This window comes from Bos javanicus, chromosome 5, assembly GCF_032452875.1.
Source record: "Bos javanicus breed banteng chromosome 5, ARS-OSU_banteng_1.0, whole genome shotgun sequence".
Taxonomy (NCBI): domain Eukaryota; kingdom Metazoa; phylum Chordata; class Mammalia; order Artiodactyla; family Bovidae; genus Bos; species Bos javanicus.
The window spans coordinates 28965073-28990312 of record NC_083872.1 but is presented as its reverse complement, the minus strand read 5'-3'; the positions used below and the strand labels follow the sequence as shown (position 1 = coordinate 28990312).

Sequence of the window (25240 nt, the reverse complement as noted above, 5' to 3'; positions counted from 1 at the left end):
CCCACCTCTGTCGATGGGATTCTCCAGGGAAGAATACTGGAGTGGGTTTCCATTTCCTCCTCCAGCAGATCTCCGTGACCCAAGGATGGAACCCAGGCCTCCTGCATCTCTAGCATTGCAGGCAGATCCTTTGTGGCTGAGCCACTGGGGAAATCCCTAACTGCCATGTGAGAAAAGGCCAAAAACAGTATTCCTCTTGAGTTGGGAATGACAACGCCTACACGAGAAAGACACAAAACCTTTGATGGGAGGCCAGTAAGAGCACAGACTGAAGTGGCTACAGCTCAAAGATCTAAGAGCTGGTTCACTGCCCAGGACCGAAAGTACAAACAGATTCAAGTAACTAGTTGGAATGAGTTCATGGCCCTGTGAGTCTTCACTGAAAGAAACCAGGAGGTGAGCAGCAATCCTGACCACCAGGGCCGCTTTCGGGAAATGTCCTTTGTTAGGAGCTCAGTGGCAGAGTCCTGTGGTCTCCAGCCTCTCACAGAGGGTGAGGCCCCTGATCTGTGGGCTGCAGTCAGGCACTCCTCGTCACCCCTCGGCCCGCTGTGGTCCCCGCCAGGAGTTCCTTTTTCTGGGTCCTGTCACCTTCGCAATCGTTTTTCACTCTCACAGGTCTCCCTGAGACTCTAGCCTGACCATGATGCCCTTGAATCCCAACCCCTGGGATAACGACAGTGGCTCAGGAAAAGAAATGAGGGCCTAGAGGAAACCCTTGCCCACATTCTAAAATCCCTGTCAGGGACATCCCTGGTGGTCCAGTGGTTAAGAATTTACCTTCCAGTGCAGGGGATGCAGGTTTGATCCCTGGTTGGGGAACTAAGATCCCACATGTCTTGGGGCAACCAAGCCTGTATGCCACAACTGCTGAGCTGGAGGGCCGCAACAAAGACCCGACGCAGCCAAACGAATAAATAAATATTGATATAAAATAAAATCCCCGTAGGCCCTTTACATTGGCTGTGGACACACCAGGCACGCCTTTGGCAGAATCCTGGCCTCACCCCGGGATGCGGTGCTACTTACTCAGGGGGTCGGGTGTCCGGCCCCAGGGCCCTCTGCAGGGAGATGCGGTCACTGGCAAAGGCATTGAAGCAGTGCTTCTTATAGCCCTCTTCCTTTTCCTGGGTCTCCTGGGGCGTCCACTCTTTCTTCTGAAACGCCTTCCCATCCGCCCCAGGGCCATTGGGGTCCTGTGGCGGCCGTTCCCAGAATGGCTTCAGCTCAGCTGGGGTGTAGAAACCTGGGGGGCAAGACTGGTTGGTGGAGGCCAGTGTCTGCTGGGGCTCTGGAGCCCTGATCTGGAACTTGGGCATTGAGTCCCTGAGGTTGTGCACGGCCCCCAGCATGAGGTCCAAGACATGGTCCTTCTGGCTCACCAAGGACCTCAGCCATGGCTTCTCTGTGGCCTGCTCCCTGCCACTTACGTCCCTCTGCAGGATGAAGAGAAAGAGCACGAAGGCGCTGCCCACCATGACCAGGCGCACGGCCATGTGGCGTCTGCGGAGCAGCCTCATCCTCTGGAACTGACGGTGACCTCGGCTGAGTCAGCTCCGACTGCTGGGCCTGGCCCTGGAAACAGCGCGAGGTGTCGTGGTGGCCACACCCTGGGGCCTCGGCCTGAGAAGGTGGGATGAGAGAGAGAAATGAGCCAAGGCAGGTGGAGGAAAAGAGTCAGGGGATTTGCGGGTTCTTGTCCAGGCTCTGCTGCTGAATGGTGACATCACCTTAGTCCAATCACGTTACTTGTCTGCACCTACATTGTCTCCATCCAGATAATAAGGAAAATGGACCCTGTTTCTTTTCTGCCCTAAGATTCTGACATTCATGGACCTAGAAAAATTGGAACATTGAAACGCTACATGAAGAAATTTAATCAATGTAAACACTTTTGGAAACAATTTGGCATTTTCTAGAAAAATTTAAAATGTTCACACCCTATGACCCCTGCAATTCCTCTCCTGGTTTTATATCTCAGATAAACATATGCCCAAAGGCATGCACAAGAACATTTCTAGTAGTACCCACAAAAAAGGCAAAAATTGGAAATAATCCAAATGTCTATCAGCATTATAATGAATAAACAGCATGAAATATCCACAGCACATGACTGCACAACCGTGACAAAGAATGTACCATTTCTACATGCCACAACACAGATGCAAAGTTGAGCGAAAAAAAAAATACAGAAGTTTCTGAAGACGGAGGAAAGACATGGGCATAAAGGCACATGGGGGGACTTCAAAATAAGCTTTTTTAAAAAAGTGAATGGTGGCTGTGGGCAGCACTGCTATTCTTTATACCCTATGCATATTTTATCAATGTTTTCTGCATCTACTCATATTTAATTAAAAAAATTAAAAACAATTTTTAAATCTAAGATTCTAATGACAGCACGTTCCAGGCAGGACCATGGCCCCAGGCATCTACCCTCATGTATGTGGTACCAGGCTCAGAGGAAGAGTGTTTGCAAAACTTTCTGTAGATAGTTCTGCAAGTATAAGGCTCACGGGTAAGCACTAGATGCTGGTGGCAACAGACCTGCGCCCAAATTCTAGATCTGCAGCTTCTAACAGTAATGCACCTACCTACTTCCTAGAGTTGTTTGATGTAAGGATTAAGTTCAATAAAATAATTCCCGGAAAAGCTTAGCAGTCTCTGCACCCAGTCAATGCTCAAAAAGTGTTAGTTTTTATCAGTAGTAGCTGTGTGACCCTCAGGCACATGACTTAATCTCTCTAAGCCTCAACTTCCTCATCTATAAAGTGGGAGTAACTAATACCTAACCCACAGCGGGTGTGAGGATTAAGTCAGAAATAATGTATATAAAATACTCAGCCGAGTGTCTGGCACAGACCGAGCCCTCAATTATTTCTATGGTTGTTGTTAATAAATTGCTGCTCAGTTTCCCAGCAATTATCCTCAGGCACCTGGTCTTCGGGCAAAGCCACACTCATTACTCTGTCTCACTTACAAGGAACTTCAGTTGAGCTGTGTTGTTAAACACACAAGCTGCTGCCTATGGAGAAGCCCAGTGTTTGGAGTCACTTGGATCCTTGGGGCACATGTGGCTGTCATGATGTCAAGTGGGAACAGGGGTCACTTTGGGCGGGGGGGGAGATGTTCTCTTTTAAAACCTCAGATTCATGCATATAGCAAACAGACACTAAGTATCTGCCGTGCATAGGAAGCTGAAATTGTGCACCTACATAAACAGCAAGCATGAAGCCAGCAGCTTTGTGTGTAGCAAGCACACTGAATTTCTGCCTGCATATAGCCACATACTGAATGCCTACCATATACATAGCAAGCATGTGCTGAGTGCCTACTGTATACAGCAAATATACCTAAGCACCTACTTCTCACAAATATGTTGAGTATCTACTGTATAGAGAAACATTTTAAGTGCCTGCTGTATATAAACAGGTTGAGTGCTTTTTGCAAAAAAAAAAAAAAGATTCCGCAGCAGCATCAAAAATCGAATAAGATTAAATCTTTTTGAGCATCTATTTTATATTAGGTATTGTCTGGGAGATAGAGGAGATTTGTTGATCCTGCCAGTATTAAGTGAATTCCTGCTTTATGCCAGGTACTCAGCCAGACGGTGGCCAGCCAGGAGGTGAGCAAGCTACACTGTGGGGAGGACCATGTGAAGCCCTGCTTTTGACAAAGGACTGTGTGCAACAGGGGTTGTTTCTCCCCAACATCTGGTGACCTCCCCGACCTTGCCAGCCACACTACTGGTAATCGTCTCCTATGCAGAGAGCCCAGCATTCAAGGAGAGTACAGTCAATTGGGGGAGTCAAATTTTAAGCAGAGAGGCACCCAGCCTGAGAGAGGCATCCTCAGGGGCAGAGGGAGAGAGGATGCAGTAAACCCACTGAGTGGCGGAGGGTGATGTTCGTGAAGTCCCTCTGGAGAGAAACTTGGGCTGAGCCCTAACCCACAAGTAGGAGTTGGCTGGTGACGTGAGCACATTTCAGGCAGAGGGAACAATATATAGAAAGCCCTGGAAGCAGGAAACAGCATGATCCATCAGAGAACTCCAAGGAATTTGGTTTGGTGGGAGTATGAAGCCTGATGGGAGTAGCAGGTGATGGGTCTGGAGAGGTGGCTTGAAATCAGGTCATCAAAGCAAAGAGTTTGCCCTTGACCCGAGGTATGGGGAGCAGTAAGGATTAGTGGCCCAACATTACAAGAAGAGTAGTGTGACAGCTGGTGGAGGGTGTCTAGGAGATGCACCCGAGTGGCAGCTGGATGACCAGTTAAGAGGAACTAGGGGCGTCTGACCCAAGATAGCAGCAGTGCGGATGAGGAGGGAGGGTGTGGTGCTAGGGGAACTTCCTTGGGTGATGAGGCGGGACAGTTCATCCTAGCCAGGACACAGAGGGACACAGAGAGGTGTGAGACCACCTCTTTCCCCACCAGATTTTAAAATCTAGCTGGAGTGCTACCAAGAACTGGTGGCACTGGGTTCAGGGAGCACCGGTCCCAGGAGGGAATAGGAACAGGAAAAAAATCTATTTCTAAATACCCTTTTGCACTTTGAACACTGACAACATTATCTATTCAAAAAGTAATACAATTCGAACTGAGTAAGAGCACAGACAAGGAGAGTACCCCGCTGGCTTGAAGACGGCTTCAAGGAGGAAACAGAGATTCAATGTAGAGACGGTGTCCTGTCTAGGGGTTGCTGGGCTGGTTGATGCCTGAACTTGACATCTCATCAATTCTGCAACTGCCCCAGCTGCCCCAGCTAAGCACAGACCGAGCGCCGCAGAATGGGGAAGTGTTTGCTACAACAATGTTGAACCATCTGAACATGGCATCTCCCCTGATACCTGTCTGTCTACTTTCCGCTCCAACAAGAAAGAGGGAGCACAGTTAGAAACAAAGGCATGGTTCAGGCATAACCTGGGAGTTACTGTGCAGTCAGTTCCAGACCACGGCAAGAAAGTGGGTCACACAAGTTTTTGGTTTCCCAGGACATATAAAACTTATGTTTATACCATACTATAGTCTACTAAGTGTGCAATAGCATTATGTCCAAAAAAAAAAAAGTATATACTGTAATGAAAAAATAACACTTTGGGAAAATTTCAGCAATAGATTTGCTGGATATAGGGTTGCCACAAACCTTCAATTTGTAAAAAAAGGCTGTATCTGTGAAGCAAGATGAAGTAAAGCACAATAAAACAACATATGCCTACAAAACTTAGTTATCAGATGCTGCCAGGTGCTTAAGACTCACCTCCTCCAGGAAGGCCTCCCTGACTGACTCACTCAGAATCACCTGGGTCACTCCAACTCCCTCGTCTTGGCATCGCGGTGTGATTCACTTTTGTTCCTTTGTTCCCTCCTAAAGAGAGACTTGGGGTTAAACTGAGCTCTTCCCAGGCATCTGCTCTCTCAATCCAGCCTGACTGTCTAAGGCTTTCTCTCTGGTGCTTGCAGTTCCTCAAGGTACTAACCACATCCTGAAATGAAACAAGACACCTGTGATTAGCCTTGGCAGTAAGGGACTCTGGTTTGTTTGCTTGGCATGCAGGCGATGGGAAAGAGTCTCTTCGAAGGGACACAAAATCCGGTGCAAGTCAGAAGACTTTGGCTTTAAGGATTCTTGCTCTCTGCGTAGGAGACGGTTACCAGAAGTGTGGCTGGCAAGGTCGGGGAGGTCACCAGACTTGGGGGAGAAACAGCCCCTATTGCACAGTGCTTTGTCAAGAGCAGGGCTTCACACGGTCCAGCTTCTGACTGGCCAAGAGGTCCACTGGCAAGTATGCCCAAGGCCCTCAACCACTCATTCCCTCCTGCTGCTGCTAAACTTTCATTCCCAACTCTTTTTCCTCCAGCCACCCTTGGGATCACAAAACATCAGACCATCTTGATTTTAGTACTGAGCTGATACCAGAAATCCTCTTATTCTGGGAACATTTCCTAGACTGAACAAATTGGACCTGTTTTCCTGGCCTCACCAGTCAGAATACAAATTTACGTTTTGTCACTGGCATAAGGGAACTGAGGCTTCACCCAGTCCAATGTCTATCAAACCGTTGATTGCAACTCATTACAGGATTGTGAAATACATTTAAAGTGTTGCAAATCAGCATGGAAAAAAATCATTTAAAAGATCAGACTAGACTAGAGGAAAAAAAAAATTACATCACAGGTAATACGGGTAAGTATTGTTTTGTTAAAATTTCATTTTGGTTGTTATACATACATATATAGAGTAAGTATACCAAAAGTCCTAGTACAATCTTATGCTTTAATAACTTTGGAAGTATAAATGCCACAGGCTTACAAAGAACATCATTTGAAAATTTTGAATTTCTTTCACTTTGTTTCTATGAATTTTGAATAATAAACTATTATTTTAATGTCTCCATCCATTGAAGATGATAAACATTTCCTGATACAAAATTAAAATGAAAAGTTGTTATTCAAAATTCACATAGGTGAAAGGAATCACATTTTCAAATGTTGTTTTTTGTTAGTTTGTAGAATTCATACCTCTTAGGTGATTAAAGCGTAAAATATTCCTAAAAGGAATTCCCTGGTGGTCCAGTGGTTAGGACTCAGTGCTTTCACTGCTGTGGCCAGGGTTCAATCCCTGGTTGGAGAACAAAGATCCCACACAACAAAGCTTTCCTGAAACTTTTGAGATACCCTGTCACATATAAGAGGTACTAAGTTTTCTTGAAAAATGCCCCCCTTCCAACCTCTACCCATCCCCCCATCCCCTCCCCTCTCCTCCCACCACCTTCCCCAGGCGCGCCCTCCTCCAGTTCTCACCTAGGACCACAAATGCTTTGAAGATGCCACAAAAGTAGTTCCCAGGTAAAGTTTTGGCTTTAGTGAGAACCAGGGTCAGCTACCTGGAACACACCCTTGCTGGCCAGGTGGCCTATTTATTAACAAAGTTTCTTTCTGTTTATCTAGGGAGCTGCTCACCTCCTAGAGACGTGGCAGCCAGGAAGTTAGCAGTGGCAACACCACCAACAGGGATGTTTGCTCAAGTTAGTCAGGCTATCGCTCAATTACAGGTTTCTTGAGAAGTGATGGCTGTCACCATTCTCACTAGGGGCAGGTGTGTGACGGAGCTAACACCACGGTGGGGAGCGGGCAGGTCCATTTCAAGCTACCGGTTGTGGGGAGGGGGGCCAAGAGGCTGTTTTGGACAAACGATTCTCCTTTTTTTCCTCCCAGGCAGCACTTTCTCAGTTATCAAAACCAACCCAACCTGCATTTCACTTCCTGTGTTCTCATGCTGTGAACAAAGTAGCAAATTATCTCCTCCAAACCCCTCCTTCCACCTCTGGCCTTTTTGATTACAGAATGCTGGTAGGTTTTCACTTTTCCCCATAATTACACCTTCAAAACACTTCAGCTTTCCCCCTCAACACTAGAGCTGCAGTAAGTGGCTTTATTTTCCCCCAAAGAGTCACTGAAAGTTATTTCAGTAGCAAGTCTATCAAGTTTTCTCCTGGGCTGATGTAGGTTCATCTTTTGTTTGCATAACATTTTAAGCTCTAGTTGTCCAAACACAGATTTTTTCTGTTGGAAAAAACCCAACTGAACTTGACTCACGCTGTGTACCTAGAATAGGCTTGGCCCATAGAAGGTTTCTTGATCTAGTCCAAGTTTGTCAAGTTACTGAAAAATAAAAATAATACGTGACCAAGCAGGAATTTCACCAGCTCACAGGTTTTTGTTACTAGAGGATCTCCAGGTCCTGCCAGGTCGGGCAGAGATATGTAACTGTTTCAAACTGAGCCTTCAGCGTCCTCAGAACCTAGGGATGAAGAAGAACACTAGGTGGGCAAGGGCTGGGATTCCCTAATTACTTAGGAACCCTGGTGACAATTAGGTTGGGTTTGAGAAAAAGCCGGGGTGGGGGGCAGGGGGAAAAAAAAGCTTGAACTGAGTCTTACTATCCATCACCTGGCAGGGGGAGAGGGATGGATGGGGGTGTTTAACAGAAGGGGTATTCCTGAAGGCTTGTGCTCATCTTCAGATTGAGGGGCAGGTGATGGGAGAGGACAGAACTGAAGCTTTCCCTTCTCTCTTCAGTGTACGGTGGGCTCCTGGCTGTAGGACTTCTACCCAGGGCCACTGGATACTCGACGTGCCACACCCTGAACTCAGGGTCTGTGGCCTGCCCCCTAAGCTGGCCAGCCTTCCCAATTTCCCCATTGCAGCCAGTAGCGTCAAAACCCTGGACACTACTCTTGCCCCTACTCTACTCCCAGTTATGGAGTTTCTAAATGGGTTTCAACGTCAGATTCACTCCATGCACGCTCCCGAGTCCTGCTGATTCATTCTCTGCCTCCTGGATCCTCCTCTTCCTCTGCCCTTTCAAAACCATTCTTTGAGACTGTGCTCTTATGACCCAGCATCTGGAGGATCAGCAGAACCTGCCTGCCAGCTTCCTCTGCCTCAGGCCTCTTTCTCCCTTTCACAATCTAGAAGGGCCATATTCATATTCCTTTCGCGCCATTTGACTGTAGCAGAAACATGGCCTTGGCAGTCTTCTTCCTGTTTGCTCCTCACCCTCACTGGCTACCTTTTCCTCTTCAAAGCATTTTCCTTATGTTCTTGCTAAGCAGATCAAATAGCCAACATCCACTGGATCATCGAAAAAGCAAGAAAGCTCCAGAAAAACACCTACTTCTGCTTTATTGACTACACCAAAGCCTTTGACTGTGTGGATCACAACAAACTGTGGAAAATTCTTCAAGATATGGGAATACCAGACCACCTGACCTGCCTCCTGAGAAATCTGTATGCAGGTCAAGAAGCAACAGTTAGAATGGGACATGGAACAACAGACTGGTTCCAAATTGGGAAAGGAGTACATCAATGTTGTATATTGTCACCCTGTTTATTTAACTTATATGCAGAGTACATCATGCAAAATGTCCGGGTGGATGAAGCACAAGCTGGAATCAAGATTTCTGGGAGAAATAACCTTTATATGTAGATGACACCACCCTCATGGCAGAAATTGAAGAAGAACTAAAGAGCCTTTTGATGAAAGTGAAAGGGGAGAGTGAAAAAGTTGGCTGAAAGCTCAACATTCAGAAAACTAAGATCATAGCACCTGGTCTCATCACTTCATGGCAAATAGATGGGGAAACAATGGAAACAGTGAGAAACTTTATTTTCTTGGGCTCCCAAATCACTGCAGATGGTGACTGCAGCCATGAAATCAAGACACTTGCTTCTTGGAAGAAAAGCTATGACCAACCTAGACCGCATATTAAAAAGCCAACAAAGGTCCATCTAGTCAAGGCTATGGTTTTTTTCCAGTGGTCATGTATGGATGTGAGAGTTGGACTGTGAAGAAGGCTGAGCGCTGAAGAATTCATGCTTTTGAACTGTGGTGTTGGAGAAGACTCTTGAGAGTCCCTTGGACTGCAAGGAGATCCAACCAGTCCATTCTGAAGGAGATCAGCTCTGGGATTTCTTTGGAAGGAATGATGCTAAAGCTGAAACTCCAATACTTTGGCCACCTCATGCGAAGAGTTGACTCATTGGAAAAGACTCTGATGCTGGGAGGGATTGGGGGCAGGAGGAGAAGGGGACAACAGAAGATGAGATGGCTGGATTGCATCACATCCATGACCTGATGGATGTGAGTCTGAGTGAACTCCAGGAGTTGGTGATGGACAGGAAGGCCTGGCGTGCTGTGATTCAGGGTTGCAAAGAGTTGGACACGACTGAACGACTGAACTGAACTGAACTGAGCACCAAAGAATTGATGCTTTTGAACTGTGGTGTTGGAGAAGACTCTTGAGAGTCTCTTGGACTGCAAGGAGATCCAACTAGTCCATCCTAAAGGAAATCAGTCCTAAATATTCATTGGAAGGACTGATGCTAAAGCTGAAACTCCAATACTTTGGCCACCTGATGCAAAGAATTGACTCACTGGAAAAGACCCTGATGCTGGGAAAGATTGAAGGCGAGAGGAGAAGGGGACAACAGGGGATAAGATGGTTGGATGGCATCACCAACATGAGTTGAGTAAGCTCAACTCATGAGTTGAGTTTGAGTAAGCTCGGGAAGTTGGTGATGGACAGGGAAGCCTGGTGTGCTGCAGTCCATGGGGTCGCAAAGAGTCGGACACGACTAAGTGACTGAACTGAACTGTAAGCAAATTATGTTTCTTTTCTCGAATTCTTACCTGAAACTCCCCTCCTCCAAGAAGCCTTCTCAGACTAAAGTGCATCTTACTGCCATTAGTATCGGGCATATTTGTTTCCAAGTTTCACGGCCCATGTTTCTTCACGTAGGACTTCCCCACTAGATTTTATGGGGGAGGGAGAATCAACAGGTCTAGACATTGGGCTGCCTAGGTTCCCTTTTCTTTCATCTCCTCAAATCTTTAAATCCTGGTCCCCAATCTTCTGCCTCTACTATCCTTTCCCCAACTAGTTCCCCTAACCTTCCTATTCCTGCAGCATCCGTCCATCCTGAGGTTTCTGGTTGTTAATTCCACGCCCTGATCTGTCTGTTCTTTGTTTTCTTCTATCCGCAGCGCGGAGGGTGAGGATTGAGTTTCTTCCTTTCTTCAAATCTCTACCCAGGGCTGAGGACCAGGCTGCACAGGAGACTGGAGAATAACCTGACCTCCCAGGGCTCTCAGGTGCCACAAAAGAGTCTTGTAACAGTCCTTCTTCTCCCCAGACTGAGGCCATCCTTGTTCGCTGGGCAAGCCTTGTACACAGCACAATTACAGCTTTGAGCTCGACACAGAGACAGGCACTGCCCTGCACTTGACCTCTCATTCATTCAAGCCCTCACTCTCTTTCCATCAAATGAGAAAGGGTATGTTGGGCTTTCCCAGAGAGGGGCAGAGGGCTGTACGATGAGCCGAGTTCACCCAATCTTTGGCACAGCCACTGGGTGCCCCCAGGACAGAGAAACCCACTTTGGACCACAGCTTCACTTCTAGGGCTGGAGATGTCAGAACATGTCCATGAAGCCAGAAGAGGTTCAGGACAATACCAGAGCCTTTTTTTTTAATATCACTGCTTACCATACCAAAGCAAGACACAGTTGTCTTTTTCCATTTTACATATAAGGAAACTGAAGCCCACGGAGGTTTAGTAACCTGACCAAGGACACACAGCTATGAAATGGCAGAGGCAGAATTTGGTCCCAAGCCCACATCTCTCCAAAGCCCACTATCTTAACCATAGCACCATGCTGCCTTGTACTTGGCTGGTGCTTGGAGCTTTGACAAAGCATTTTCATATACACCTTCTCATTTGTTCCCCACCCAGGGAGTGTTTATGTGATTTGGCCAAGGTCAGACAGCTAATTTAGTGACAGAGCTGAGCCAGCTCTCTGCCTCCATTATACCCACTGCCTTGGCCCTAGGGTTAGTTGTCCCTTTGATTCCTGATTTCTGTTCTAGGCAATGGCTATGTGGGCTAAGCCAAAGGTCGTATCTCCTGTTCAGGTTTCTCCTAGCTGAATTTGGGGCTGAGATGTTTCTGATCTCAGACAGTTTTTGACATGCCTCAGGGCTTCCCTTTTCAGGCCTGAGTTCTTCCATGTGGGTAGGAGTCAGCTGTTCTGCTAACTATAGGCAGTGATTACCAAGGATGAGGGCTTTCCAGGCAGCCCGGTATTCGTGGTTCCTCCAGCTCTAGATTACCTTCCCATTGACAAGCCTGCTCTGCTAACTGCTCTGGTGCCCCTGAAAGTTGTTTTGTTACCTCTGGGGGCCTAAAGTGAATGGTGCTGTTAAGGAACAGGAGGTCAGGAAGTACCTGCAATGATTCTGGCTTCTGCTGGATAACTTGAACTAAAGTAAATTTCAAACCCCTCACCTTAGCTTGCACTATTGATCACATGCATTTGCCTGTCTCATCCTTTTCACTCTTCCTGTAATGGGCAGAGACACAGCTCATTCACCGAGAGAATGGGGCGTGGGCAGTGTACACATATCCGGCAAAATGAGCACAAGCCCCAGGGTCTTTGGTGTGTCCAGAGTTGTTAACCTCCCGCAGTGTCTGCAGATTGCATTTGCAGGTCTGGCGGTGCACTGAGAGCGCGGTGTTAGAACCCTCCTTGTGAATGTTGCAGTGGGGTGGTTGGCTAATAGAGGGGTCTGTTTTATGCTGTGCTGGCAAATTGACACCTCACCATCCCCATACATACAGACGAGCCCTATCCTAGCCTCTGCAGAGGTCAGTGTCTGGGATGACAGGCTCTGGGGGCAAGTAACAAACTATTTCTCCTTTCGGTTGGCCTGGGGTTTGGAACAAGTGACAGGAAATCAGGAAGTTGGTGACAGTCACAGTCATGACCCATCGGACTCCCTCCCAACAATACTGAGCACACAGTTCCTGCCCCTTACAGGCCCAAGTCTCCACAGGGAGGATGTCTGAGACCCTGCCCTCACCAGGGACGTTTCTCTTGCCCGCTCACCCGTTCTGCTCAGAAGCCGCTCCGCCCGGGCAGGAGGGAACCTCTCTGAAAAGTTTTCTGCAGCTAAGCACAGCGGCTGGCCCAGCGCGGGGCGATGGGGGCACAGAAGGGATGCCAGGGCATGGGTGACGGGCAGAGGTTGCAGAGTCCTGGAGGCACTGAGGCTCGCACCTCTCCCACCCCGCCCCTCCAGGACCCAGAGACCCCAGCTTTTCTGTCAACCTTTAAGGAAGGCGCGAAGGTTTAGGGAGTCCTACCGTGGGAGGAGCTAGAGGCCACCACGACAGATGGCCCAGCCCGGCCCTGCCCCTTCGTGTCACTGTCGGGGGTGGCGAGGAAGAAAAGGAGGAGAAGATCGGCGGAGGCGGGAGGCGGATGGGGCACAAGGGCTTGGGAGAAGCGAGCTCAACCGGCAGGAAGTCCCAGGAAGCAGGAGGGCTCTGGGTTCTAAGTCCAGAGAAGGCTCTGGACTGCTTCTGCCGCTTACCTGTGGTGTCCGGGCGGAGCCGCAGCCACGCGGCCGTGCAGCTCACCGGTTTCCCGACGGGACGTCCTGGAGGGCGGGGCCGGAGCGGGCCCTGCACGGCCGCTGGGGCGCGTCCTCCCCGCCCCTCCCTGGTCAGGTGCCGGGGGCCGAGCTCCCCAGCGTTGCTCGGCGCCGCGGAACGCCGGCTTGCTGCGGGGCTGCCCCGGGCCCAGGCACCCCGCCCCCGCCGCCGCAGCTGGGAGCCCGGCTGCTCCGGCTTCTCCAGATCTCAGCAAGTTCCGGGGGCCGGTCTCCGCGGCCAGGCTCTCGGCGTCGATAAAGATTGGAGGGTCCTGGCCACCACAAAGACGACAGGCGTGAGCCGCCGGCGTGTGCTTGGAACCGCAGCGTGCGGCGCGTGGGCTCAGTGGCCGTGTGGCCGCAGCGCTCAGAGTCTGGAGGAAGAGGCTCGGGAGCAGAGAAACGCCGCCGGACAGAGAGGCACCCCGCGGCTCCGTCCCAGGTTTGCTTCTCATCGGGAGGAGTGGTCTTGACCAAATGATTCCTCCCCTTCATCCAATAATAAGAGCAGGGAATTTGCTGTGTGCCACGAACAATGCCAAGGACTTAATATGCCGGGTCTCAGGTAAACACTAGCCCCAGCAAATGACTACGATTATTGTCCGGAATATACACGGAAGGAGGCTGACCACACTGCTGGAGAGTGCGGCTCAAAGTAGACCAGTGGCTTCAGCATCATCTGATAAACTGTCAGAAATGTAGATTCTCGGGTCCCACCTCAGACCTAAATAATACGAAACTTGTGGGATGGGGCCCAGTAATTTGTATCTTTATAAGCCCTCCAGGTAATTCTGGTGCATTCTCAACTTTGAGAATCACTGAGTGAGTAGTGTCAGAGCTGGAATTAAAATCCAAATAAGTAAGTTCAGTTCCTAAACCCACGCTCTGACTCATTACCACCCCCACCCTCAGGCTGCTCACCGGGGTTCTGTGATATAATCTTTTGGGTCCTTGTCTCAGTAATACAGAAGGACCACTCCAAATAGCCGGTAATTTGGAAATGTTCTATGGCAGAAAATTCAACCACCAATTCTGTTTTTCTTTTGTCTTGATGTTTAAATGAGTTTGTATTTCTAAGTTCATAAGACCCCGGGGGCAGGGGTGTGGGTGGGTAGATCTGAGCAAGAAGGCACTTGTGACATGAACCAGGAAGAGCAGGGGAAGCCACTGGGGATTAACAGTTGGATGAGAGAAGTAACCTTGTTTTCTAATCTGGAACCCCACAGGAGAACTGAGCTATTCAGGAGGTCAGAGCTTCTCCAGTGATGGATTCTGGAGAGAGGAGGCCAGTGGAGCAGGAAGAAGACCTTGCCCCCCTACACTAGATCGGGATGGATGTTCCTAAAGGAGTAGAAAAGGGAGGTATGCACTCAGTCTTGGCCCGCTCACCTGTCTCCTCCCCTAATACCAACCAAGTGGCTGAGTAATTCCCCTGCCCTCAATTCCCTTCTTTTCACATTAGAGACTCTGGGGTTTAAAGGGACTTCCCAGGTGTCTCAGTGGTGAAGAATCCATCATCTCAATGCGGGAGATGTGGGTTCGATCCCTGGGTCAGGAAGATCCCCTGGAGGAGGAAATGACAACCCACTCCAATATTCTTGCTGGGATAATAACCCCATGGACAGAGGAGTCTGGCGGCTACACTTCATGGGGTCACAATGACAGGACTGAGTATGCATACACGCTGGGGTTTAAATTTCTAAAGAGACTTTATATAGCATTTGCCTTGATCATCTGTTTTGTTTCCTTTACAGACCCTCAGGGTTCAGTCTAACCTCACTGCTTCAGCTGCAACCACTGTCACTTGCCAGATTCCACAGCTACCTTTCTCAGAATAAGGACATTTCCTGTTGAAGACTGTGGGATGCTGCCCCTCATTTCTCTCTTTCTGGATGCTCGACACTCCTGTGCAAGTCTGACAGGACCCAACCTGACCTGAGGGTGATGGGCTAGACTGGACTCACCGCCTCAATTCTTCCCCAGGACAGAGTCATGACCACTAACCCAATCCCAGAGTCCCTGAGAGGGTGCTGCCCAAGGAAGCAGCATCGGTCTGTGCTGTGTGCTCCACATTCCAGAAGCAAATTTCTCTTCCAGTTTTACTTTAGCTGACTCTGATTTTAAAACGTGACTTTGAGTCCTCAGAACAATGAGTTGCATAATTTGGAGGCATATGTCGTAGACCGGATGTGTGACCCCACCCCTAATGTGTCATGCCCTGACTGAGCTGTTCTCTTCTCACAGGAAGGTGAGCCACACAGGATGGTGACTGCATGGCAGGCCACTTTAAAATAGTTTCTGTAATTGAAAATGTTATAAAGCCACCTGGTTAAAAAGAAATTCAAGCACTAGAGAAAAGTAGACAGTGAAGATTCATTTCCGTCACCCCTCTCCAGAAATCATCTCTGCCTGCTCATGACGGAAACGTCCCATCATTGAGCTCTTCTGCCAGACAGGCCTGGATTTCCCATGCCTCAACAAGCCCTGTGAATATCTTCTCTCTCTCTCTTTTTTTCCCTCAAATTCTTATTCTTTGGCCAATTTAGATTCTGTTTTGGGGTATTCTGAAGTTTCGCTTTTCACAGTGTGCTTCAGGGGGATCCCCCCAGCAAGGCAGGAAGCCTGGTGTGGTGCACATTGACAGGAAGCTGGCAGACAAGAACAGCTCTGGGAGGCTATTGACTTCAGCCTTGGCCCCAAGCTAGTCTCTTGCACACGTGGTCTCTGGCAAGAGGACGCCCACTTCTGGGTGGGGCAGAATGAGGGAGACTTGCTCACAAGGAGGATGTGCTGCCGCCACCTGGGAGGGAAAGATTGTGGAGAAGCTGTCGGGGAAACTGCTAGGGAGGTCAGGAGGGAGGGCAGACTGTACCCCTCCCCCGCCCTCTGTAGGTACCCCCGTGGAAGGAACCTAACAGTCTCCTGAACTTCTGTCTCAGTTTCTGATCTGTAAGGATTAATGGTGCCTTAGAGGTGGCTGTGCAGGTGGAGTAGATAACTGACATGAAAATGGGATGGTTTGATTCTTCTGTTTACATCCATTTATCTCTTTTCTCTTCCTATTTCGCCTTCCTCTTTTTCATCTCATTCCCCTGGATCTGAAGAGAAACCATCAGCAATGGAGAAACAGACATAGAGAACAGACCTATGGACATGGAAGGAAGAGAGGAGGGAGAAGGGGAGATGTATGGAGAGAGTAACAGAAATTTACAATATTGTGTGTAAAATAGATGCTGCTGCTGCTGCTAAGTAGCTTCAGTCGTCTCCGACTCTGTGCGACCCCATAGACAGCAGCCCACTAGGCTCCCCTGTCCCTGGGATTCTCCAGGCAAGACACTGGAGTGGGTTGCCATTTCCTTCTCCAGTGTAAAATAGATAGCCAATGGGAATTTTCTGTATGACTCGGGGAACTTAAACAGGGGCTCTGTGACAGGATGAAGGGTGAGATGGGGAGGGAGATGGGAGAAGGGTCTGGGAGGGAGGGGACATGGGTGTACTATGGCTGATTCTTATTGATGTATGATAGAAAGCCACAAAATTCTGTAAAGCAATTATCCTTCAATTAAAAAAATTATATATATATATAAAAGAATCCCCTTTCCAATGCAGGAGACCTGGGTTCCGTCCCTAGCTGGAGAACTAAGATACCACCTGTGGCAGACGAAGACCATGAGGGGCAACGAAAGATCCCAACTGTTGCAACTAAGACCTGACACAGCCAATGAATAAATAAATACTTTTAAAAAGAGCAAGAAATGTTTTAGGAACCCAAACAGAGCTGTTCCAAGTTCTGCCATAATCACTCATGCATGATAGTTCACTCCTCTGTGGGCTTCAACTTCCTCATCCCTAAAAAGGTACAGTATTAATTATGGTTGCATTGTTAGAGTAAATAAGTAAAATGTTTAACCTAGTGCCCAGTGTACAGTAAGCACTCAATAAATGTTAGAAAGCAAAGAGGATCTAAAGAGCCTCTTGATGAACGTGAAAGAGGAGAGTGAAAAAGCTGGCTTAAAACTCAACACTCAAAAAACTAAGATCATGGTATCTGGCCCCATCACTCTCCTCTTTCACCCTCATTAAGAGGCTCTTTAGTTCCTCTTTACTTTCTGCCATTAAAGTGGTGTCATCTGAATATAGGAGGTTATTGATATTTCCCCTGGCAATTTTAATTCCAGCTTGTGAGTCATCCAGCCCAGCATTTTGCATGATGTACTCTACAAATAAATAAGCAAGGTGACAATATACAGCCTTGATGTACTCCTTTCCCAATTTTGAACCAGTCCATTGTTCCATGTCTGGTTCTAACTGTTGCTTCTTGAACTGCATACAGGTTTCTCAGGGGGCAGGTAAGGTGATCTGGTATTCCAATCTCTTTAAAAATTTTCCAAGTTTGTTGTGATCCACATAGTCAAAGGCTTTCATGTAGTAAATGAAGCAAGGTGGGGTCACTTACTGTTGAAGTCTAGCTTGAGGAATTTTGAGCATTACCTTGCTAGCGTGTGAAATGAGTTCAATTGTATGGTATTTGAACATTCTTTGGCATTGCCCTTCTTTGGGATTGTAATGAAAACTGACCTTTTCCAGTCCTATGGCCACTGCTGAGTTTTCCAAATTTGCTGGCATATTGAATGCAACATTTTAACAGCATCATCTTTCAGTACTTGAAGTAGCTCAGCTGGAATTCCATCACTTCCACTGGCTTTATTCCTAGTGATGCTTCTTAAGGCCCACTTGACTTCACACTCTAGGATGTCTGGCTCTAGGTAAGTGACTACACCATTATGGTTATCTGGGTCATTAAGATCTTTTTTGTACAGTTCTGTGTATTCTTGCCACCTCTTCTTAATCTCTTCTGCTTCTGTTAGGTCCTTATCATTTCTGTCCTTTATTGTGCCCATCTTTGTACGAAATGTTGCCTTGATGTCTCTAATTTTCTTGACGAGATCTCTAGTCTTTCCCATTCCATTGTTTTCCTGTTTCTTTGCATTGTTCACTTAAGAAGGCTTTATTATCTCTCCTTCCTGTTCTTTGGAACTTTGCATTCAAATAGGTATATCTTTTCCTTTCTTGTTTAGCTTCTGCTTCTCTTTTTTTCTCAGCTATTTGTAAGCCCTCTTCAGACAACCATTTTGCCTTCTTGCATTTCTTTTTCTTTGGCATGGTTTTGGTCACTGTCTCCTGTACCATGTTATGAACCTCCATCCATAGTTCTATCGGATCTAATTCCTTGAATCTATTTGTCACTTCCACTGTATAATCTCAAGGGATTTGATTTAGGTCATATCTAAATGGTCTAGAGGTTTCCTCTACTTTCTTCAATTTCAGTCTGAATTTTGCAACAAGGAGCTCATGATCTGAACCACGGTCAGGTCCCAGACTTGTTTTTGCTGACTGTATAGAGCTTCTCCATCTTTGGCTGCAAAGAATAGAATCAATCTGATTTTGGTGTTGACCATCTGGTGATGTCCATGTGTAGAGTCATCTCCTGTGTTGTTGGAAGAGGGTTTTGCTATGACCAATGCGTTCTCTTGGTATATATAATGTAGTATTTAAAACATCGAGGGACTTACCTGGTGGTGAAGTGGCTAAGACTCAGTCCTCCCAATGCATGGGGCCTGGGTTCGATCCCAGGTCAGGGAACTAGATCCCACATGCTGCAACTAAAGACTTCTTATTCCTCAACAAGGATGGAAGATCCCACGTGCTGCAACTGAGACCCAGTGCAGTCAAAATAAATAAATAAATAAAATTTTTTAAGTAAAAAAGAATCAAAATTAATAAAAAATATCTATGATGAACAAAATATGAACAATTTAAAATAAAGAGTAGTGCTTGGAGCCTGAGCCTGAGCCATGTTGGAGCCTGAGGTAAAAGAAAAAAATGTGCACACTCTATATCTATGTTTTTTTTTTTCTATTAATTTTTTTGCTTTTGCATTAGGCTTGTGAGATCTTAATCCCCTGACCAGGGATCAAACCTGGGTCCTTGGCAGTGAGAGCGCTGAGTCCTAACCACTGGGATGCTATGTAATTCCCTATCCACGCTTGTCTGTATTTTAAAAATGCTTATTTTTTTCTAGCACGTTAAATTAACGAAAAAATATTGAAAAGAATGAAAAGTATATTAAAACTCACAATATTATTTTAGTATTAAATATTTTCTTTATACCAACACAGAATTTGCTATGATTTTACTTCAGTTCAGTTCAGTCGCTCAGTCGTGTCCGACTCTTTGCGACCCCATGGACTCCAGCACGCCAGGCCTGCCTATCCATCACCAACTCCTGGCGCTTACTCAAACACGTGTCTATCGAGTCGGTGATGCTAATTTTACTTCAGCTTAAGATAATTAAAATGTATTTAAGATCATCACTTGACCAAGAGAAATTGTTAAACATGGCAGTCTCAACTGAAAATGAAACAAATGAAGAATTAGATTTGAAAAGTATCACTAAAGAGTGTGCTTGCATTAAAGCCAATTTCCTTTCTCCTCAGGCTCCACTATGGCTCAGCATGGCACTGCTCTGGGCTCTGGACAAAGAACCTGAAGAGAATAGAAGAGGAAACAAGAAAAAGGAGGCAGTTAGAAGAGCGAGAGGGTGTGTAATGTTTATTTATTGTTTTTCTAATTCCCAAATATCCTATTTATAAAAAGCACAGAAAATCACAAGAAAATAAACTACCCATTATTTGACACCTAGAGATAACTGCTGTTATTCACTTGGTATAATATGTTCTATTTTTTTCTATGTAAATATAATCATACACATTAGTTAGTTCAGTTCAGTCGCTCAGTCGTGTCCGACTCTTTGCGACCCCACGAACCCCAGCACCCCAGGCCTCCCTGTCCATCGCCAACTCCCGGAGTCCATCCAAACCCATGTCCATTGAGTCGGTGATACCATCTAACCATCTCATCCTCTGTTGTCCCCTTATCCTCCTGCCCTCAATCTTTCCCAGCATCAGGGTCTTTTCAAATGAGTCGGCTCTTTGCATCAGGTGGCAAAAGTACTGGAGTTTCAGCTTCAGCATCAGACCTTCCAATGAGCACCCAGGACTGATCTCCTTTAGGATGGACTGGTTGGATCTCCTTGCAGTCCAAGGGACCCTCAAGAGTCTTCTCCAACACCACAGTTCAAAAGCATCAATTCTTCGGTGCTCAGCTTTCTTCACAGTCCAAATCTCACATCCATACATGACCACTGGAAAAACCATAGCCTTGACTAGATGGACCTTTGTTGGCAAAGTAATGTCTCTGCTTTTGAATATGCTATCTAGGTTGGTCATAACTTTCCTTCCAAGGAGTAAGTGTCTTTTAATTTCATGGCTGCAGTCACCATCTGCAGTGATTTTGGAGTCCAAAAAAATAAAGTCTGACACTGTTTCCACTGTTTCCCCATCTATTTCCCATGAAGTGATGGGACCAGATGCCATGATCTTCGTTTTCTGAATGTTGAGCTTTAAGCCAACTTTTTCACTTTCCTCTTTCACTTTCATCAAGAGGCTTTTTAGTTCCTCTTCACTTTCTGCCACAAGGGTGGTGTCATCTGCGTATCTGCGGTTATTGATGTTTCTCCTGGCAGTCTTGATTCCAGCTTGTGCTTCTTCCAGCCCAGCATTTCTCATGATATACTCTGCATAGAAGTTAAATAAGCAGGGTGACAATATACAGCCTTGATGTACTCCTTTTCCTATTTGGAACCAGTCTGTTGTTCCATGTCCAGTTCTAACTGTTGCTTCCGGACCTGCATACAGATTTCTCAAGAGGCAGGTCAGGTGGTCTGGTATGCCCATCTCTTTCAGAATTGTCCACAGTTTATTGTGATCCACACAGTCAAAGGCTTTGGCCTAGTCAATAAAGCAGAAATAGATGTTTTTCTGGAAGTCTCTTGCTTTTTTGATGATCCAGAGGATGTTGGCAATTTGATCTCTAGTTCCTCTGCCTTTTCTAAAACCAGCTTGAACACTGGAAGTTCATGGTTCACGTATTGCTGAATCCTGGCTTGGAGAATTTTAAGCATTACTTTACTAGCGTGTGAGATGAGTGCAATTATTTTGTAGTTTGAGCATTCTTTGGCATTGCTTTTCTTTGGGATTGGAATGAAAACTGACCTTTTCCAGTCCTGTGGCCGCTGCTGTTTTCCAATTTTGCTGGCATATTGAGTGCAGCACTTTCACAGCATCATCTTTCAGGATTTGAAATAGCTCCACTGGAATTCCATCACCTCCACTAGCTTTGTTTGTAGTGATGCTTTCTAAGGCCCACTTGACTTCACATTCCAGGATGTCTGGCTCTAGGTGAGTGATCACACCATTGTGATTATCTTGGTCATGAAGATCTTTTTTGTACAGTTCTTCTGTGTATTCTTGCCACCTCTTCTTAATATCTTCTGCTTCTGTTAGATGAATACCATTTCTGTCCTTTATTGAGCCCATCTTTTCATGAAATGTTCCCTTGGTATCTCTAATTTTCTTGAAGAGATCTCTAGTCTTTCCCATTCTGTTGTTTTCCTCTATTTCTTTGCAGTGATCACTGAGGAAGGCTTTCTTATCGCTCCTTGCTATTCTCTGGAACTCTGAATTCAAATGGGTATATCTTTCCTTTTCTTCTTTGCTTTTCGCTTCCCATCTTTTCACAGCTATTTGTAAGGCCTCCTCAGACAGCCATTTTGCTTTTTTGCATTTCTTTTCCATGGGGATGGTCTTGATTCCTATCTCCTGTACAATGTCACGAACCTCAGTCCATAGTTCATCAGGCACTCTATCAGATCTAGTCCCTTAAATCTATTTCTCACTTCCACTGTATAGTCATAAGGGATTTCAGCTTCAGCATCAGTCCTTCCAGTGAATATTCAGGACTGATTTCCTTTAGGATGGACTGGTTTGATCTCCTTGCAGTCTAAAGGACTCTCAAGAGCACCTCTAAAGGACTCTCCAACACCACAGTTCAAAAGCATCAATTCTTCAGTGCTCAGCTTTCTTTATGGTCCAACTCTCAAATCCATAAATGACTACTGGAAAAACCATAGCTTTGACTATATGGACCTCTGTTGGCAAATAATGTCTCTTCTCTTTAGTACACTGTCTAGGTTTGTCATAGGTTTTCTTCCAAGGAGCAAGCATCTTTTAATTTCATGTGTGCATTTGAGATGTCACTAACATATTCTCTTGCTGTTTAGTCGCTTAGTCGTGTCCGACTCTGTGCAACCCCATGGACTGTAGCCCACCAGGCTCCTTTGTCCGTGGGATTTCCCTGGCAACAATACTGGAGTGGGTTGCCATTTCCTTCTCCAGGGGATCCCCTTGAAGGAGGGATCAAACTTGCATCTCCTGCATTGGCAGATGGATTCTTTACCACCGAGCCACCACTGGGAAAACATCTTCTATAGTGATGTCCAGTTAAATGACTTTAATGAAAGCAGATGACCCTCCACGATGTAAGTGGGCTGCATTCAGTCACTCGCAGACCTTAACAGCACAGCCCGAGGTTTCCCTGGAACAATCAGTTCTGCCTCAAGACTGCAGCATCGAAGTTCCGCCTGAGTTTGTGGCCTCCTGGCCTGCCCTACACATTTCAGACATGCGGGCCTTCACAGTTGTGTGAGCCAGTTCTTTAAAATGAATCTCTCTGTGCATGTCTGGTTCTGTTTCTCTAGAGAACCCTGACTAGTCCAGTAGCCATGTATGAGATAAGACTGTGGACATGGGACAAGCACTCAAGGTGGAGACTTGATAAGAAAATACAGCTCATCACAAGTTTAGGCGCAGCTTGTCTAGCCCCCTTTGCTGCAGAAAACGCTGGCCTCTTTATCCTTCGTGAAGACAGGTATAATGTATCACAGGAAGCAGCCCCCTTTCTCTAGGAAGGAGTAGGAATCTCCTTATTGCTGTCTTCTGGAGTGGGGGCTGTCAGTGCTCTCCCCATTTTCATATGTGAGCAGTTTATAAACATAGCAGATCCCCAGATCACAGTGACCCCCGGGTCTGAGCACTTTGCCATGACTTTCTACGATTCTCTCCATTTGTTCGGGTCCTTGTTTTATAGTCCTCAGAAAAGTTTTCTGATTTTCTCCCTCTCCTTCCCTCCAATCTGCACAGTTCTTATTAAAACTGTTCCTTGGTATTATTATTATTATTTTGGTTAATGTAAATATTATCTATTCTAAGTCACTCTTGGTCCATTTTTTCTTTTTCCTTTTCTTTTTGGCCATGCTGTATGGCTTTTGGGATCTTAGTTCCCTGACCAGGGATTGAACCCAGGCCCCAGCAATGAAATTGTTGGGTCCTAACCATTGGACCACAGGGAACTCCTCCATTTTTCTGTAACTGAAGCCTCCTTATGTTATACAATGAATAATGTTTCTTCCCCTGGGAAACACAAGGGGTTGTCATACTATGACTAAGGACACTTCTACTTAAATCACACATGATTTTCTTCTCAAAAGCACTAGAGATGCCCCAAATCTTTGTGTACCTTTTGCAAAAGAGAAATTTAGTAATTGTGGAGAATAGAACATCTAAATGCTTGCAAGATTTTGCTATGAGAACTCTTTCTGCCACATGTTATATCTTATTATTTAATAATTCTTTTTCTTTAAATAGAAAGAGGGGCTTCCCTGGTGGTCCAGTGTTTAAGAATCTGCCTTGCAATACAGGTGACATGGATTCAATACCTAGTCCAGGGAAGACCCCACATGTGGCAGAGTAAACCCATGCGCCACAACTACTGAAGCTTACACATCTGGAGCCTGTGCTCTGAGATGAGAAGCTGCTGCAACAGGAAACCTGCACGCTGCAGTTAGAGAGTAGCCCCCGCTCACCACAGCTAGAGAAAAGGCTGTGTGCAGAACGAAGGCCCAGCACAGCCAAAAGTAATATAACATATAAACAAATAAAGAAAGAGATATGCTCACTGAACCTTCTGAAACTGAAGTAATTAGATCTCAACCTGAAAAGAATATAGCAATAAACTCTCCACCAGAGCAAATTTTCCCCCAGTTCAGTCGCCCAGTTGTGTCCAGCTCTTTGCAATCCCATGGACTGCAGCACACCAGGCTTCCCTGTCCATCACCAACTCTCAGAGCTTGCTCAGGCTCATGTCCATCGAGTCAGTGATGCCATCCATCTCATTTTCTGTCATCCCCTTCTCCTCCTGCCTTCAATCTTTCCCAGCATCAGGGTCTTTTCCAATAAGTCAGTTCTTTGCATTAGGTGGCCAGAGTATTGGAGTTTCAGCTTCAGCATCAGTCCTTCCAATGAATATTCAGGACTGATTTCCTTTAGGATGGACTGGTTGGATCTCCTTGCAGTCCAAGGGACTCTCAAGAGTCTTCACCAACACCACACTTCAAAAGCATCAATTCTTCTGTGCTCAGCTTTCTTTATAGTCCAACTATCACAACCATACATGACTACTGGAAAAACCGTAGCTTTGACTAGATGGACCTTTGTTGGCAAAGTAATGTCTCTGCTTTTTAATATGCTGTCAGAACATGTTAAAGCTATGACTGGTCATAGCTTTCTTCCAAGGAGCTAGCGTCTTTTAATTTCATGGCTGCAGTCACCATCTGCAGTGATTTTGGAGCCCAAGAAAATAAAGTCTCTCACTGTTTCCATTGTTTCTTCATCTGTTATTTATCCCTAAAAAAACAGAGGAGGTTCCTGTCTTCTAAGACATTTGAAGAAATAGTAGATGTCATTAGAAAGGATTGAAATCTATCAGATAGCAGTGGAATATTGTTTAATATTGTTTCATTTAGAAAGTAAAGGAGAAGTGATAGAATAACTCAATGTATTTCTTAATGTTCTGATTTTTTTAATGTCCTCTTAGTGTCCTGAAGTTTTTGCCTCACTGCTTCTTAAGTCACAGGGAAACTTTTTTATTTTCTGTAGGTAACATGCATATTACCTATTGGCACAATGATCAAAAGGTCACAAGTATAGTCAGTTCAGTTCAGTCTCTCAGTCGTGTCCAACTCTTTGCAACCCCATGAATCACAGCACACCAGGCCCCCCTGTCCATCACCAGCTCCTGGAGTTCATTCAGACTCATGTCCATTGAGTCAGTGATGCCATCCAGCCATCTCATCCTCTGTTGTCCCTTTCTCCTCCTGCCCCCAATCCCTCCCAGCATCAGAGTCTTCTCCAATGAGTCAACTCTTCGCATGAGGTGGCCAAAGTACTGGAGTTTCAGCTTTAGCATCATTCCTTCCAAAGAAATCCCAGGACTGATCTCCTTTAGAATGGA

General features: G+C 46.2%; 2 protein-coding genes across 16 annotated transcripts in view; one reads left to right on the top strand and one right to left on the bottom strand.

The window, feature by feature from the left end:
• GALNT6 (polypeptide N-acetylgalactosaminyltransferase 6) overlaps positions 1 to 13018 on the bottom strand; it is a 38378-nt gene extending 25360 nt beyond the window's left edge. Inside the window, exons 1-3 of one of the 5 annotated variants that reach the window (XM_061416046.1) lie at positions 12932 to 13018; positions 5255 to 5480; positions 1030 to 1623 (exon numbers count right to left, since the gene is read on the bottom strand). In XM_061416046.1, the coding sequence (XP_061272030.1) occupies positions 1030 to 1520 (491 nt within the window). In that variant the 5' untranslated portion in view covers positions 1521 to 1623; positions 5255 to 5480; positions 12932 to 13018. Of the gene's footprint in view, positions 1 to 1029; positions 1624 to 5254; positions 5481 to 6798; positions 6907 to 12931 lie in introns of those variants that run through there. The other 4 variants (XM_061416048.1, XM_061416047.1, XM_061416049.1 and 1 more) reach the window with 4 other exon arrangements.
• Positions 13019 to 13107: 89 nt separating this feature from the next.
• Positions 13108 to 25240, top strand: part of SLC4A8 (solute carrier family 4 member 8) — a 112433-nt gene continuing 100300 nt past the window's right edge. Inside the window, exons 1-5 of one of the 11 annotated variants that reach the window (XM_061416039.1) lie at positions 13108 to 13556; positions 14218 to 14353; positions 14746 to 16848; positions 17706 to 17757; positions 19489 to 19592. The gene's annotated coding sequence lies outside the window, so the exon portion shown is untranslated. Of the gene's footprint in view, positions 13557 to 14217; positions 14354 to 14745; positions 19593 to 25240 lie in introns of all 11 variants that reach the window. The other 10 variants (XM_061416040.1, XM_061416036.1, XM_061416032.1 and 7 more) reach the window with 10 other exon arrangements.